This window comes from Chelonoidis abingdonii, chromosome 5 (assembly GCF_003597395.2).
Source record: "Chelonoidis abingdonii isolate Lonesome George chromosome 5, CheloAbing_2.0, whole genome shotgun sequence".
Taxonomy (NCBI): Eukaryota; Metazoa; Chordata; order Testudines; family Testudinidae; genus Chelonoidis; species Chelonoidis abingdonii.
The window spans coordinates 90576333-90594289 of record NC_133773.1 but is presented as its reverse complement, the minus strand read 5'-3'; the positions used below and the strand labels follow the sequence as shown (position 1 = coordinate 90594289).

General features: G+C 40.8%; 1 protein-coding gene across 1 annotated transcript in view; it reads right to left on the bottom strand.

Annotated features, from left to right (window-relative positions):
• The window catches only part of DLC1 (DLC1 Rho GTPase activating protein), a 381496-nt gene that overhangs the window by 293803 nt on the left and 69736 nt on the right, over positions 1-17957 (bottom strand). The window contains exon 3 of the mRNA XM_032799001.2: positions 3872-4021. Within this exon, the coding sequence (XP_032654892.1) occupies positions 3872-4021 (150 nt within the window). The remainder of the gene's footprint in view (positions 1-3871; positions 4022-17957) is intronic.

Sequence of the window (17957 nt, the reverse complement as noted above, 5' to 3'; positions counted from 1 at the left end):
CGCGAGCAGGTTTCAGGGGGTCTGCCAAGCAAGGCCGGCCTTAGACTCACTGAGGCCCAGGGCAGAAAGGCAAAGCCCTGCGACAGAGGGCTGAAGCCCAGGATCCTGAACCCTGACACCCGAAGCCTGAGCAACTTAGCTTTGTGAGGGCCCCAGTTGCCTTGCTTGCTACCCTCTAATGGTGGCCCTAGATTTTATGTGCAGAAAAATAGTTGTCGTGGCAAAGGTGGGGTGTGGAGTTTTTATAGCATGGGGGGTGTGTGTGTGTGTGTGGGGGGGGGGCTCAGAAAGAAAAAGGTTGAGACCCCCTGCTCTAGGCCATCCACCTGTGATTTCCCAGATTCGGTTCTCTCCCAAGCCACTTCTGCAGTAGCCCCAAGTCACATCTCCTGTGAGAAGGCTCCCTGTCTGTGAGTCCTGCCCCTGTTCAGGGAACTTCCCTCCAAGACCAACCGCTTGCTCTTGGGCTCAGCTTCCCACAGACCTCCATTTAGGCCTGCTGCATAAAGGCTTCCCACAGTGTTCCACTCGCTCAGGCCTCACTGTCTGTGAGATCCAGCCTCTACTATTAACCCTCTTGTTCTGGGCTCAGCTTCTCTGAATCAGGCTGGTTCTTCCCCTTATTCCTATGGGCCTCTGTGTAAGCCTGGCTGTAACTCAGCAGGGACTCCTCAACTCTGACCAGTCCTCACCAGCAACCTCCTTCTCTTTTTGTTCTTCCCAGTGGTGCTCTGTTTCAGCTGTCCTCTGCTGCTCCTGTTTCTGTCCTTCCCTCCTCAGGAAGCTCTCACCTGCTCTTTTCTGTCTCTCCCAGCCAGCTCTCACCTGCCCCTTTCCTCCTGATTCCCCACTCTTTCAGCCTCTGTCCATTTATATGGCACAGATGCCTACTCTTAAGTCCAATTGAGAAGCAGCTGGTGAGTCCCAGGTACACTGGATCCTGCTCCCTCTTAAGGGGCCAGTGACCCTGTGGAAATGTTGTATGCGTTCTGAGTTTCATATCTATCATTGCATAATCATTTTCGGATACCAACAGGTGCACTGCTAGGCCTCTAGAGAGCTTGTTACAAAGCCATATCAGAATGAGCACACTTAGCCATCTCTAAAAGCTCACTAGGTGCTCCCACTGCCTCATATTCTTTTCTTGGCTAGTAGAGGTATACCATGAAGCCATTTGGGGCTTTTTACATGCTGCCTTCCAACAGGCTCCCCACAACTGACAGCTGTAGAATGCAAAGCAGGATGATAGATATTATGGATCTCTCATTATCATACCATATAGTAAACCCACTATAATGAGAATCCCTGAGAACAATGGAACATTAAGGGCCAGATTCTCCTCTGTGACATGCAAATTGCAGCCTAAAGGACATCAGTGAAAGTTACACATGTGATATCTAAGCACACAAGTTGTCCCTAAAAGATCAAAAGATTAAAATAAAGCAGTTTTAAAAGGTTATGAAGATAAAAGGCAACATTGGCCTTAAACAGTTACATCATTCTAGTGACATCTCTGTTCGACATCTGCATGAGGAGCATATATTTAATAGTGGGCTCTTCAACCTAACAGAGAAAGATATAACATTATTCAAGGGCTGGAAGTTGAAGCTAGACAAATTCAGACTGGAAATAAAGTGTAAATTTTTAACAATGGTCATTAACCGTTGGAACAATTTATCAAAGGTCATAATGGATTCCTCCTCACTAACAATTTTTAAATCAAGATTGGATATTTTTCTGAAATATATGCTCTAGGAACTATTTTGGGGAAATTCAATGGGCTGTGTTATACAAGAGGTCAGATTACATGATCACAATGGTGCCTTCTAACCTTGGAATCTATATTGTCAAGGCAACACATGTACTTTTTATCTGAAATGAATTAAACATTTCCCTGTTTTCAGAATATTCTAGATAACACTTCTTAATTTCTATCCCTCATCTTTTTCCCCTCTAAGCAATCACAAGTTTTTTATGGAGAACAGGCAGCCTACTAATAGTTAAGTTTTCAACCAGCTGCCATTATGAAGTCTTAATAGACTGCAACGTTGCCCTGCAAAAGTGGTTTTGCCCCAGAATTCCCTGATTGACTCTGAAAGCAGAGGAGAATGTTTTTGCAAAGTTGAAGAACATACACCATGCCTTTTTTTCAGTTATAACTAATTAAAAATTGCCTTGATTTGGACTTTTATTTCTGTCTCCTTTTAGCTCAAAAATGACTTATAATGTCTCTTCAAATTTTCCATACAGTTAAAACTCCTTGAAAATTCATGAGCCAGCTATATTTAAAGGGAATAGAGCATAATTTTTTTTGATAGTTTGGGGCCCTATTTCTACACTCACTAATTTCAATGGGAATTTTGGACTCCACTTTGATTCCATTATTGTCAATGGGATTTTCTGCAAGTGTCTGCATGGGGAGTGGGATTGAGCACCGTGGGTGAAATTCATCTCTGCACAGAGGGATCCTGCACAAAAGCTCATGTACTGCTTAAATCCCACTTTCCTATCGCTTAAGTGGGATTTGAGTGGGTGCATGAACTTTGGGCAGGTCTTCTGCACAGGGATGAAGTGCACCTTTGAGCATAATTAAATCTGAGAGTACTTTACATTGCACTCAAATCTTGAAATTGCATAGAATTTCAACAAGAGAAATAAAATTAAAAAGAAAAAATGACATCAGGAAACATTTAACAGCCAGTCAAAGTCTTCAAAATTCTCTCATTCAAACTGAAAACATTTCTATTAAAGATTTCAGAGATATGTAGTAGCTATGTTGTTTTGTGTTGTACTTTCTTTTTCAGTTTGGATTTGGTTTCTTCTAAGAAGGAGTTAAAAAATTGCCAGTCGAGTATCTCACAAAGCATTATTATTATTTTAAATAGTGAACATTATGGCTGTCCCTTTTGAGAGAGAAGCAAATATTTATGATTTGGGGGTATTTCAACACCTCTATATTTTAAGTGGCTTAACTGTAATATGCTGTCAAACTTTTTGCTAAGTAACAGAATATAAACATGAATTGTATTATATTATTAACTACATACTCTTCAACTGGCCAACATGCTAAGATTCAGATAAAAATAGAAAACCATTTTTCTCCTGCATATTACTAACTGCACTGTATGGAAATGATGAAGATGACTTTGTTAGAAAAAAGCTTCGTTCCAAACACTGGCTAAAATGAACATGTTTCTTTAAGATTGGTTATTTTTAATTGCAAAATAGGGATGGTTAAGATGAGCAGAAAGCCTGCATTATAACATCCCAAACAAACCAGTTGAAAAGTTGGTAGTATTGCTCACATCTACTTGTTTAAACAAATCTTTTAAAATAACCATTTATTCATTAGTTAGTGAACTGCTCTATCCTCTTTCACATCGTCCTCTGCAAAAGACTCTCCATCTAAATAAAAATTGTGAATTATGCTGGAATATTATTCTAATAGAGGAGGATTTCATAAGTAGTCTACAAGTGGCTCCCTGCTGAAAAATTTCTGGACCGCACAACTGGGAACAAAATAAACTGTAACTAATGTACATTTTCAACTCTAGCTATTGCAAATCAAGTGGAATGTGCATATATTCACAGGCTAACATTATTGTGATTCTAACTCCACTCTAATTTGTCTTAGCAATAAGAGGTAATAGAAACAGCCTGACACCTTTTGAATTTTGCTTTCTCCCATTCTTTCATCTGGGATGTTTTCATAATTCTCCCACATATCAGCTCTCTTTTCACAGAAAAGTGCAATCTGCAAGTGAAAGGCTGATCAAAGTAATGAAAGAGAGATAGAGAGGAAGAGAGACGAATGAATGAACCAAAATAAATCTAAATAGAATAAAAAGAAAGAGTTAGCAAACAGGCTCACAGGTATATGCCTCCGTTTGTACGTTGGGGTGCTGGATGGTGAAGAGCCTGTACTGAGAGCATTTTCAATATCCTGATCGAGCTGGTCCAGTTTCATAATTAGCAGCACCATGGAGTCCAATCGTGACTGATCTCGATCTTCTCTCATTTCCTGAGGAACAGAACATACAATTACTGAATCTGAAAGGGCACTTCATGGAAAGAATAAAAAGCTCTCTGTTCCCTAATTTGACAAAAAGTCATTGAACAATGGGCAACAAACTCTCATTTTTTGAGGGAAAAAAGAAAAATGTTTTGTATCATCAATGGGCTGTTCACTCAGAAAAGGTTGACTTACTGCCAGTTAAGCATTTGGTACACATATTTAATATATATCTTGTACTGGAATGTGTGAGGAAAGAACATGTACAATATTATTGACATAAATGCACTGTGGGGATTTCTCCAATTCATGAGTAATCTCCCATTCAAAAGGGCTATCTAAACTTATCCTCCTTTTCTAAACTCCTACCCCCACAGTTAATTAGTTTTATTTGAAGTAAGGTTCTCTTTCCTTGTGATGAACAAAGTAAAATATGTACAAATATAAGTGGCATATTTTTGAATGTGTGATAGAAATGGGAAAAAATCCACAGAAAGCCATTTTTCAGCTGTCTCTGAATACCATGTCCTTTGACAGTGGCACCCATTAATGCTGCTGCTGTACCTTAGGGACTTACCAATGCATTTAGAAAACCAATTGTTTGAAGAGTTTGTGTCTTGGCTGTAAAATCTTGCTGTACATGAAATCTCTCTGTCCTGTAATAAAATACAGGCTGTATTTATAGATGCCTGCACAGGGGACAGGAAACTCCATATGCTTCCCATCCCAGAATCTCTCTCACATTCCCTTGTTGGGGGATGGAAAGAGAAGAGTTATAATTCCTCCTTTAAAAGAAGCTTGGAGTGTGAATCCCCAGACCAGCGGAGGCACAGACAAACCACGCATAAGCCTGTTGCCTCTGTACTTGCTTTGGATTCCAATGGAAGGCATCCAAGGGCTGATTAGGTCCTTAAAATATTATGAAAAATAGTATCTGGATGATGTTCACTGAAGGTAAAGCAGTTATGGTGCTAAACTCCCCTGCAGCTCTTGGAAAATAAGCCCTATGTATTCTTAACTATTGAAAATGGAAACTAATCAGTGAATGTTTTGTTGGGCATTAGAGAAGCAGAAATACAAACAAACATCCCTGTAGAGTGTTAATTAGTCATTGGAAGAGCTGAGTAAGACTTTCATAATGAGAAGCAAAACCCAGGTTCTTGTTTCAGTTTTTACTACAATTTAAGATTCTGACCAGACTTGCTGATCCCTGAGCTGTGAGAGCCTCCTGGGGAACATGAGCAGAGTTTAGAGTGAACCTGAAATGTATAGCTTTAGTGGGAAGCCACATGGCAAGCAGTGAATTTTACTATCTTCCAAGCTGAACCCTTGCAACCAAAACCTCTGAGTTTCTTTGTTCTAGCTGATGTTTTTGGACTTTGGTACATTAGAGGACAAATAGTGTCATGGATGCAGAAAGCAGTGGAACAGGTGAGGCTCTGCTGCACAGGGAGGTGAGGAATCTTCCGCATACTATACCTCTATCTCGATATAATATGATCTGATATAACATGAATTCAGATATAATCCGGTAAAGCCGTGCTCCGGGGGGGCGGGGCTGCGCACTCTGGTGGATCAAAGCAAGTTCAATATAATGCGGTTTCACCTATAACATGGTAAGGTTTTTTGGCTCCCAAGGACAGCGTTATATCGAGGTAGAGGTGTATGTGGCTCCATGGCCGCTCCACCATACTGTTGCGTGGGTGATCGGTGTTGTGCATGACTGGTATTGCTATGACTAAGCTAATTCACTAGTCAACCCTCCTGCCTAAAGAGGGGAGCACAGCTGCCACAGAAGCAGAACCACCCTACGGGCTCCAGAAAAGCCTGCATCAACAAGATCCCCTGATTATTTTAAAATACATTTGTATTCCTCTTCCTTGGAATCTTAGCACTGAAAATGTAAACCAATAGCAAACAATCATGAAACTCGAAAGAAAAAAGCAAATGAGCTGCATTTCTGCAGCAAGAGGTGAGAAGTGATGGGGGTTGGAAAGGCATTAAATATCATGTACATACCCAGAGGTTTTACGTACAATGAGTCAGTCAGATTTAGAGTTTATCCCAAACAATCCTCTCACAAATTCTCCCCGAAATCCTTAAGCTGGCTTTTCATGAAGTGGATTAATAATGGTAGAGAGGAATCACTTATAATTAAGAGGTGGCAAAGTATTATTATTTTTATAATAAGCCTAATTATTATTATTCAGAAAAGATAATTAGGTCTGATGCAGGGGATGAGGGTTTGGGCCTAGGATCTTTTTCAAAACAAAGATATATTTAGGCATCTAAGTACTGTATTATTGCAATACTCCTGTGAATGGGAGTCAGAACAGCATCCTGGATGAGGAGTTTTTCATTTGTTTGTTTTTTTTAAAAAACAAACAGACTTTTCCTTTGCACTGCACTTGAGTATGACTCATTGTATATTTCTATCATTGCTTTCTGTCTCTTTCACAAAAGTCTAACAATTATACCAACAAAAATTAAAGTATACCATTAAAAAAGAAAGCTATTCTTGAGTTGGAAATCCATTAAGATAGATGAATCCTCTAATAATATTTATTCAGTGTATGTTGAAACAATTTTAGCCTTGATATTATCAAACCAAGTTCCAAGACTTTTATGGCTTGTCTTCTCCATATTCCCTCACGTGTATATTCTGAGATTTTGTTACCAACTTGTCATTTTATCTGAAGTTAGCAACACACCAACAATCCATTTCTTTTCTTTTGAAGCGACGATATTTCCTTCCCCTCACCCGCTACGCTCCAGATCTTTTCTCAATTGCAAATTATTTTCAAGATGATTGTAACATTCAGTAGTTGTCAGGTATATTACATAAAAAAAAAAAAGGCTACAGAGTCAGCTCTCAAAAGTTAGAAGATGCTAGAATTAAGGTTGTCTGTGCACCTTAATTTGGCCCCCTTGTGTGTTTGCATTATGATACCATCTAACTACATGCCATATACTTCTCTTCTTCCCACCTGCCACAGGACACCTGCCTTAATCAGTTAAACTTGTGATTTGTACTCTAAAGTTTAAATAAGTCTTAACATGATTTTTGTCAGGGAACTTATTTTACAATGTGTCAAAATTTCTCCCTGACTCCAGAAAGGGAACCATTTAGGTCATGATGTATTAAAATTTATAGTCCTTGTAAGTTTTATCTTAGTTGGTGTAACCAAAAACAATGTTGAGAATTAAGTATGAGCAAATATATCAGTAATATAAGCTAAAACACACTGTATTTACTCCCAAACCATCAGATGTTGCAAATACCCACAAACCAAACATTAGAAACCTAGGAAATTCAGAGATAATGTTACACTTAAAAGAAATCCAAACATGCTCAAGTATGAAAAGGCACCCAAACAACCCTAACTCTGCCATGTAATGAAACCATGCAATAACTGTACAATTATGACTAAGGCATTTCAGTGTGCGGTCCCAGATTACATTAAACTAATTTTTAAAGACACATTTTCTTTTCCCACCACTAAGCACTTTACTCTGTGCAAACTACAGAGGTACTTATCTGTGCATTTACATAGCTTAATACATTTGGATTTCCTTTAAATGTAATTTTAACTTTGAATTTCCTGTGTTTACAATGTTTGGGTTTGGGATAACTGCAATATCCCTTTAAAGTATTTTACCTTGATATGTGCTCTCAACCTTAATGAAGTTTTCTCCTGGGAATTTGCTCGAGTTTTCAAATTCAAAATTCTATACATGAAGAAATAAACATGAAACCCAAAAGGGAATGTCATCCTGGGATATTTTTAAAGACTTGAAAATATTTAATCTCAACTTTTAATATTTTATTTGTACTGTTATAGATATCTTCATTGGTCTGCTGTGTAGCAGAACAAATAGGGTTGCCAACTTTCTAATGGCAGAAAACTGAACCCCTTGCCCTGCTCCTTTCTTATGAGGCCACGCCCCTACTCACTCCATTCCCCTTCCCTCCCTCACTCTCTCTCTACGACCCTTGCTCTCTCACTCATTTTCACTGGACTGGGACAGAGGTTGGGGTGTGGGCTCCATCTGGGGGGTCTGAGCTCTGGGGTTGGGCCAGGGATGAGGGGTATGGGGGCCAGGACAGGGTTCTGGGCTGGGGCTGAGGGGTTTGGAGTGTGGGTGGGCTCTTGGCTGAGGCAGAGTGTTGGGCGTGGGAGGGGTACGGGGTGTGAGTTGGGGGTGCAGACTCCAGGCTGGGGCAGGGTATGGGGGTGTGGGAGGGAGTTGGGGTGTGGGCTCTGGGCAGCGCTTACCTCAGGTGGCTCCCGGGAAGCAGTGACATGTCCTTCTGCAACCTTAATTATGGAACCTTGGGTAGTCCTTCCATAATAATGCTTTAGGTACTGTACATTATAAGGATTTTATATATCCCTCATAAGAATATGGTGTTAGAACCAAGATACCAGGGCTCTTTGATCAGTTTTGGTAAGATAATCCTTACTGCATTGTTCTCAAAATTCTCCCAGAATATTTCTTTTCAAAACCAATCCATGATGTAGAAAAAAAACCAGACATAAGAAAATGCTAAGTATAAGAGAACACTAATTTTTATAACTTACTGCAAGCTGCTGAATATTGAAAATTAGTAAGTGAACAAATGCAATAATAAATTTTAAAAGGATCTTACATCACAAATTGCACTTTGTGAATTTCTGTTCATAATTGTAGTTGTGTTTGAATTAAAATATTCCATGAGGTGCTAGTGAAAGTAGAAGATAAATATTAAGTTGTAGAAGCTTTTTCAAAATTTCTCATCATAAGACCGATCAGTATTTTAAAAATGGCTGTTAGGGAAATCTTGCATTTAAGGAAAAAAAATGTTTTTAGGGCTGCATTTGTAAACTGTAGAGGCTCACTTGCATATCCAAAAATATTTTTTACACAACTGTACAAATTGCATGCTTACATTTGTACAACTGAATCTATGAATGGCTAGTTAAGCACCATTGGGTGGACTTGACTGCCCAGATCAGACATGTTGAATCAAAAATATAAAAAAGTCAAATCCTGTTGGTTTCTACAGTGCTAGATGCTTATGGTTTCATTAAAGAATAAACCTTAGATTTCAGAGGCAGACTTACTGTGGGGCTGGAAAGACCAGCTTTACTCACCCACAAAAGAAAGGCACCTTTTACGAAAAGAGTTGGCTGAGTTTCTCTGAGTATCTTTGATCTGCAGCCAGTTGGACTGAGCCTAAAATCTTACATTAGTGTTATACATTTCATATGACATTAAATTCTTCGTCCTTGTCTTTTGCTGCTAAAAAATATCCTGTTCAAAAATGGAAAGGTATTAAATCTTTTTTCATAAACTGTGAAGGCATTCATCTGAACTGACAGCAAGAGCTCAGGATAATGCAATATATCCTGTTTCAAAACTATCTGTTGATTTTTTACAAGCGGTTATATAAATCAGAAAAAAAAATTTTTTATCTTTTTGCACTGCAATGTACAGCTAAGATAAACTTGGGTAAAAGCTTGAGAATCTTATCTCTTACTGAAGATTATATCTCATACTACTATACTGGGGCCATATTCCTCATCCTTTTAGGAGAGAGGAAATGGTATATGGATTCCAAAAGAGAGCTTGTCCGCATGCTGAGAAAATGGTAGCACTGCCTATATTTTCTCCCACATAAAGGACTTCAGGTCCAGATGCTAAAAAAGATCAGAGTATTTTTCTTAAGTATAGCTTGAACCATCCCAACTGAACAATATTTAAAACAAATTAGCCATGGAAAATATTTCCCTAATTTATAAACCAATATATAATGATTAATTAAAAAACAAACAAGATATTTTTCTGGCAAGTACAGGTTTTTAATGCTCGTTAAAGATACTTTGAGTCCCAGACTAGTATTCATCTGATCGAGTAGAATTTACTGGGCTATTCTAAAACTGTTTCCAAAACATGCTTTCAATATTCCAGTTAAACTTTTAAGGAGATGATATAAGGGAGAGAGAGAGAAGCGTTAGGCAACATTTGATTGAGGTAGAACACAGTGAAACACTGTCCCCTTTCAATACAAGATAAGGAGTACAACTGAACAGATTCTCACAGAAAGTCTCACAGGACATCTGACCTTAGGAAAAGTCATACTGCTGTATTACTCCCTGGGATAATATTTGAGACATCTAGCCATGTGGATTGTCACTGCCGCTGCAGAAGAGCATGGTTTGGATAGTGGCTGTTCCTTCTTCTGCACTAGGAAACCACATAGAGTGTGAACCCCAAAAAGTTCCCATTGGTGGTTTTCCTCTGGGTTCCAGGAAGGGCTGGGTGGTTGGATGCACTACCACGGATACAGCACTACTTTTCCACTTCTGCGCGCCTCGGATGGGATGTGGGGAGAACTTGCCAATCAGGGTACCCTCTGCTGACAGAACCTCTTAAGCTTTATCTGATTTTGTGTTAAAAAATGTACTGACTCACAAATTCGCCAGCCTTTCAATCTTAATGCACAAATCCCACTGCAGTACCTCCCTTTTTTGAGGGGATTTTGTCTAAAACTCAGAACAAGTTCATCCTGAATTGCGTTTTTGTTGTTGTTGTTTTTCGTGTGCACTGGCTCAGTCAGTTTTGATTTAGCTATCCTGTACTTCTCTGTGACCAACCAAGATATTTGCACTAATAAATATGCTATTTTAATACTGAAACTTTGCAGCTCATCAGATAGAAAATCACTTAAAAAAACCCAGGACAAAACAAAGTAAGTTGTGTGATGTTGCACTTCATAATGTTTATTGAAAGATGTTTATGAGTGTAAATATTATGTAACTGAAATATGTTTTAAGCAAAAGGTCTCTTGTAAAGTATCATAAAGCTTATAATCTGTATGTATGTATCATTCTTGCATCTGAATCTAGAAATATAAAGTTTAACTCTGAGGTCCTATTGTATTTATACAAAGTGTGGGCCATTGGTGATGGTTTAAAATCTTGATGGCTCCCATTGACTAGGACTACTGGCAGGGCCGCCCAGAGGATTCGGGGGGCTTGGGGTCTTCAGCAACGGGGGGCCCCTGCTGTCGAATTGTCGCCGAAGACCCAGCACTTTGGTGGCAGGTCCCGGGGCGGAAGGAGCCCCAGCCGTGGTTCTTTGGGGCACTTTGGCGGCGGGTCCCTGAGTGGAATGACCCCCCCACTGCTGAATTGCCACTGAAGACCCGGAGCGGAAGAAGCTCCGGGGGCCCGGGCCCCGCGAGGGTTTTCCGGGGCCCCTGGAGTGATTGAAGGACCCCACTCCAGGGACCCCAAAAAACTCTCGTGGGGGCCTGGGGCAAATTGCCCCACTTGTCCCCCCCCACTCCCCGGGCGGCCCTGACAGTTGGTTGTAAATGGATCTGTTTACTTGTAAGCCAGCCCAGGGAGCATGGTGGAATCCATCTTCAATCTGGTGCTTTTCCATTTAGAAGGAGGGGTGGGGATCCAGAGAGACAGAAGATTCCTGCCTTGTGCCAAAGCTATAAAAGGGGGTGTAAGAGAACAAAGGAGGCAGTCAGTCATGAGAAAACCCCTAGTTACCACCCGAGCTGGAACTAACAAGGGCTGTACAAAGAGAAAGGATTAGGCCCAGACTAGAAAGGAGTCTAGTCTGTGAAAGAAGCTTTTTGGAACATCTCTGAGGGTAAGATATTACCTGTATAATGTATTAGACTTAGACTTGAAAGCTTTTGCTTTATTTTGCTTGGTCACTTACTTTGTTCTGTCTGTTATTACTGGAAACCACTTAAATCCTACCTTTTACACTCAATAAAGTCACTTTTGTTTATTAATTAACCCAGAGCACATGATTAATACCTGGGGGCACAAACAGCTGTGCATCTCTCTCTATCAGTGTTATAGAGGGCGGACAATTTATGAGTTTACCCTGTATAAGCTTTATACAGAGTAAAACTGATTTATTTGGGGTTTGGATCGCATTGGGAACTGGGTGCTGGAGATAGGTTATCCGCTGAGCAGTTTTTGGTTAAAATCTGCAGCTTTGGGGGCACGGACCAGACCTGGGTCTGTGTTGCAGCAGGCTAGCATGTTTGGCTCCAGAAGACAGGGTTCTGGAGTCCCAAGCTGGCAGGGAAAATGGGCTCAGAGGTAGTTCCAACACGTCAGGTGACTGTCCCAAGGGGTCCTGTCACAAGTTGCTCTTTAGAGAATTCAGTTTTTAGAATCACATTGTAATCAGTTAATATTGTGCCAAATCTCCATGACAAACACAATTCTGAGGGATCATTATTACATGGCCACGTTATCTCAGCATGGCATGCTGTAGCCAACAGCTAATTATAAAGCATAGCACCACTGAAATAGAAAACCAAATCAAGCTGGACTGCTTATTAGGTAAGTCCATGTTACTGTGGGCAGACATACATGGAAAACATAGACCTCTCAAACTGTGACTACTTCATTGCATTGTACCTACAAGAGATGAAATACTGATACAGATGAAATGGGACTAATTCATGTGACTACAGGGTACAAAACAAAGACCAAAGTTAATGTTGTGATTGATATAGCTTATCTTACACACAAGATAATTATCTTACATTTATAGCACATAACTTTCAACATAATGGATCCTGAAGGACTTTAGAAACTCATTCCACAAACTACAGATGCTGGACCAGATTCTGACCCTAGTGCCCCCTGCTTTGCCCTACTCTTGCAGGCCCTCTGTCACCTTGGTCACCAGTCCTGATTTAGGGGTGTGTCAGAGGCATGGATTTAAAAAGGCATGTGGCAGGCAATCCCCAGATGGTGAAATGGTTCCTGGAGGCCTATGCATCTCAGAGAAGCTCCTTGCTACCCAAGGACTGTAGGGGTTGAAAAGGTGATTAAAGCAAACTTTGCCAACACCCTTCCAAACTCTGCCTAGCATAGCTTGATGGAAATTGAAATGAAAATTCAGAAAGAGCATATTTCATCTGGCCATTTATTCTGCCCTATAAAAGGAGAGCTCACTTTTCACTATCCTCTTTCTGCCCCTTATTGTTTGTTGATCCCATTCACAATGTCATGTATAAAATCAGTTTGCAATTAATTACACTGTAGCAGAATTGTATTGTTTGTTTGTTCTCTAGTACCTACGACACTTTAGGCTGTGTGTATGAATAACTGTAATAGCTACAGCTGGTAAAAATATTGGGAAAAATGCATTCACCAAAGCAAGCAAATTTGGATCACACTTGGTTCACAGACAATTCACAAAGGAGAAGGCGGGCTACCTTTTTTGAGTATACTGTTTGTTGTAAATTGTTAGCCCATTTCTGGTTGTTCTTATTTTGTTTATAATTCTTTTCATAACAGTGGTTGTCGTGACACTTTTCAGGATTACCAGAGGTGTCCAGTACAAATCACTATCACCTGTTCACAGCATGAGAAAGCCTTGTCTGTGGCCACTGGACAGAAAGCCTCACAACTCTGCCGGCTGCTGGCAGCACATGCGCTCTGCTCCAGGCTCCATGAGCCTCAGTCCTTTTCTTTGCAGGCTAGCAATTTACACACTCTTCTTTAGTGCCTAGTCTCTTTCTTTCTGAGCATCCATACTGTAAACTGATCCTCTGCATCCCAGTTCACCATTTTCCTTAGCACAAAGCACTCAGACATATCTGTAATCAAACCAAACTAAAGTTTGTTTAGCAGAGCTTGAGAGAGAGATTTAAATAAAAAGCAAGTATAAGGGATTGGAAACATAAGGTTAAACGTAAAAGAAAAACATGAAATACAATATAAAGCCTATCCTCATTAACAGGTTACTTTCCTATCTAAGAAGGCATTTCTCCCCCAATCATCAATCACTACAGCACTTGTCCAGTTCAGAAAGCTGGGATCCACCTTTCATGAGACACTCCCGCTGGCAGAGTTTCTTCTCTGTAATGGATAACAACTTGTGCCATTACTTCTGCTCTCATATGGTTACAGGCCACTGTCTGTTAACCCAGAGAGCTCCTTCTTCAGAGAATTCTTCTGTGGTTCATTTGTCTTTGTAAATGAACAAGTCTCCAGCTGGTTCAGACAGTAAACAAGTGCTGCCTCCACAGATATCCATTGTTCTCAATGTTGATTGAGCCCTAAGACCCCACCTTGCCTCAGGTGACAAGTCTCACTTCAACAATTTTGCAACCAATATTCTACATTTACACATCTCAGACTATTTGCTGTGCAAACATCTTACAATAACCATGACAGTCAGCTAGTCTTTCAGCAGAAACCACACACCACCTCCTTTATTATTGAGAAGCATCGAGAAGATGGTCTAATACAGACCTGCTGTCTGGCTATGTCTGTCACAGTGGGCTAATGCTCCTTACTTTTGCAAGTTTGCTGTCTATGTTTTGTCTTATGAGAGCTGTCCTGTACCAATTTGTTACAATAGTACATTGTATTATCTTCAGCATTCTATCTTGATTGGCTATTACAGTGCTTTAGCTAAAGCCAAACTAATTTGTGGGGAAAGGTAGTAGCCAGACATAAATACAAAATAGTCTGCAAATGTCAAGTCTTCTGGAGTGACAGAGTGTAGAATGAATAAAATTCTATTACTGTGGTCTGTGACAAAGATTAGTAAGAACATAAAATCAACAACATTAGAATCATGTTGTGAAAGAGACTGATGAGAACAGAACTTATAAGCAACTGTCTTTTAAATGGCCAATAACCTCCTGATTCCTTCTTCCTCTTCTTGTGTTGTAAACTGGCATGACACTTGCATCCATACTTTCCAACCAAGCAAAAAAAAAAGAAAAAAGAAAAAAAGCTATTACCTTTAGTTGACCCCAGTTCTATTTGTTATGAAGGGAAACACTTACACTTTGAGGAGAGTATTATGACAGTAATCTGAGCACTAATTATAAGGCTGGAAGAAATACAGCAATTTAGCAGGACCAGAAGTTGAACTTGACACATTCTGTATTTCTATACTATTGTCAGCACTCCACAGAACTGGCCTTTTTGTACATAATTAACCAGATTAAAAAAAAATAACCTAAATTCCTGACTTCTGCATTTGTATCACACTAAATCCAACAGATTAGGACATATCACATTTTTGCAGTGTAACATTTTTGCAGTGAAACCACCGAATGGCAACATCAAACTCAGATCCTTTTGGGTCTTGTTACAAACACAAACAGATTAGTTAAAAGGTCAGCTAAGATTTATGAATGTATGGAATGAACACCACCCAGTTACGTGTAAACCTGGCCCAGTTCATAGTTTTTGCAGCCAAACCAGATGAGGTTAATGGTTTATCACGATTTTGAAATGAAACAAGGTGAATCCCTAACGGTTCTGGCTGAATTTCATTTTCAAATTTTTGGATTTATCAAACTACACACTCAAAGTGAAATTGAGTGGTAAGAATCTATATCAATGAAGTCAATGGAAGCCTTTGCATACCTCAATGGGCTTTGGATCAGGTGAACCTGTGCAAAGCCAAACCTCCAAGTTTTCTCAAACTCATGGGAAAATATATGAGAATTTATTTAGTCAAATTTACTCCAGCATAAATGGGTGCAACTCCTATTGACTTTATTCATTGGGATAGTTTGCTGCTGTTGCAAGACTCATGAAAAACTCTATATCCTAATTCTTATCTTCTGTGTAATCTAGTTCAAACACACAGAGATCTTTTAAGGGACTTTGACTTCAGTACAAGAAAAGATGAATGTTCTCAAGTGCTGTGCTCTTCTCATGAACTATGAACTAAGATTGCTAAGCAATCTGAAATATGCCAACAAGGAAAAAAAATCTTAATTCTAAAGGGTGGTTGAATGCTATTTAACATCAAGGGATCTGGAACAGTTCTCTCTGAGGTCCTGTGAGCTATTAGAGAGGCTCATTCATAACTGTGCCACATGAAAATAATAGGCCCTGGAATGCAGATTAGCAAGCAGAAGGTCCATTATTATATGAGAAAATAAAGTTAATTATGAAAGAAAATGACAAGCTCAAGTCTAAAGTAGTTTTTATTTATCTCATATATAAATTGCAATTTAGTTCTTACAACCACATAGTGCAGCGTAAACTAAATTCTTTTGAAGTGATTAACTGCCCAAGTACTTGGAACACAGGTTCAAATAAGGTAGCTCTTCAATGCTAGCTACTGGTGATAGCATTGAGCATTTGATGATGAGAATTTGTGTTCAAGAAGAATTGCAGAAAGTTCCCTACATTCCAAGTACACTCTTATTCACCTGATCTGAATGTGCTGGAGGCAGTAGAGATAACTCCAGGCATCTTAATGCCTGCTGGCATGAGGTTTCACAGACATTTAGGAGACTGAAGTCTGAGAAAAACCTCAACCCTGAGACAATTGTGGCTAAATATCTCCACAAGCAAGAGGCTTTACATATTTCGTCCAGCAATAGAATAGTGTTTTCCTACATCAACTACTTGTTACTTGTGCTTAGTTGAGAGTAAAGTGTTCTGTGATTGCTTCCAGCAATGGGACAAAGGAGAATGGTCTAAAACAAAAATGAAGAATGATGCCAAGATACTGGAAACCTTCAGCATACTTTATAAAGGGTTGTGGAAAAGGAGGTGGGAAAAAAACAACAACCTCTTCCATGTTAACTCTCTATCATTCTCCAAACAAAATAGAACAACCCACAATTCAAGACTGATCTTTTGACATAGGTTCTTGTAACAGGGCTTGGGAGGCCTAGTAGGTAGATCACCCGGCTCTCAGGCCTGGGCTGGGCCCTCTATCTCCACCAGTCCCAGCCTAGGGCTCTGTGTGTGTCACGGGGGTTGGTGTCCCTCTCAGTGGCAAGTCAGAATCCACTACCCTGGACTATTTCCTTTCAGTTTGTTCAGTCTGAGGTATGGCCCCTCTAGTACAATTTACCAGGTGTCTTGCTTCCCAGAGAATTCCTTCAGTGGTCCGGGTGGTGCCTTGCTGTGGTCCCATACTCCTTCGGTTGGGGCAGCCACAACGTCTCTGGGGTTTGCTCAGTCAGTTACCTCCCATGCTGGGGGTTCCTCCACAGTGTTCTTGGCTGGGAAACTAGTGCTTATTATAGATGGCTACCCTGGCTGCTTTAGGCAGGGATACAGCTAGCTCCTGCCTCTTTACCACTCAGCCCTGAACTGAGCCAGGCTCCCTTCTTTTATCTCCTCTCCAGGCTTGGCATTGGCTGCAGATATAGTGGGGCAGGCTAGCTGGGCCCAAAGGCTTCCTTCCTGAACCTCTAATTTAGTTTTAATTGTTCCTGGATCTGTTCTTCTAATATGCCATTTAACTTGTATAAATTGTAGTAGTTTACAAACAGGGTCAGCTTTCAGATAGCACCTCTACAGTTGCACCACAATCCTCTGCATACGTATTTGTTGTAGTCACAGCTAGGGTTGCCAGGCATCCAGTTTTCAACTGGATCACTGGGTCAAAAAGGGACCCTGGGTGCTCTGCTTGGGCCATTAAAAGTCCCCTAGTGGTGCAGGCAGACTCCCTCCACTGCTTCTGGGAAGTGGCTGGCATGTCCCTCTGTCTCCAAGGCACAGGGACAGCCAGAGAAGCTCTGCATTCTGCCACCACCATGTTCCCAGCCAATGGGAGATGCGGGGGTGGTGCTGTGCCTTCACCTGGTCACAGCACTGCCTAGGAGCCAGAGGGACATGTTGCTGGTTCTGGGAGATGCCTGAGATGAGCGCTGCCTGGAGCCAGCACCCTGCACTCCCTCGCTCCCACACCCCAACCCCCTGCCCTAGCCCTCACTCTCACCCCCCTCCTGCACCCAAACTCCCTTTTGCACCCTGCACTCCTTCCCATATCCCAACCCCTTGCTCCAGATTGGAGCCCCCACACACACATCCTGAACCTCTCATTTCTGGGCCCACCTAGAGCCTGGACCCCCATCCCAGAGCCTGTACCCCTTCCCATACCTCAACCCCCTCTCCTGGCCTGGACCCCTCCTCTTACCCTTCAA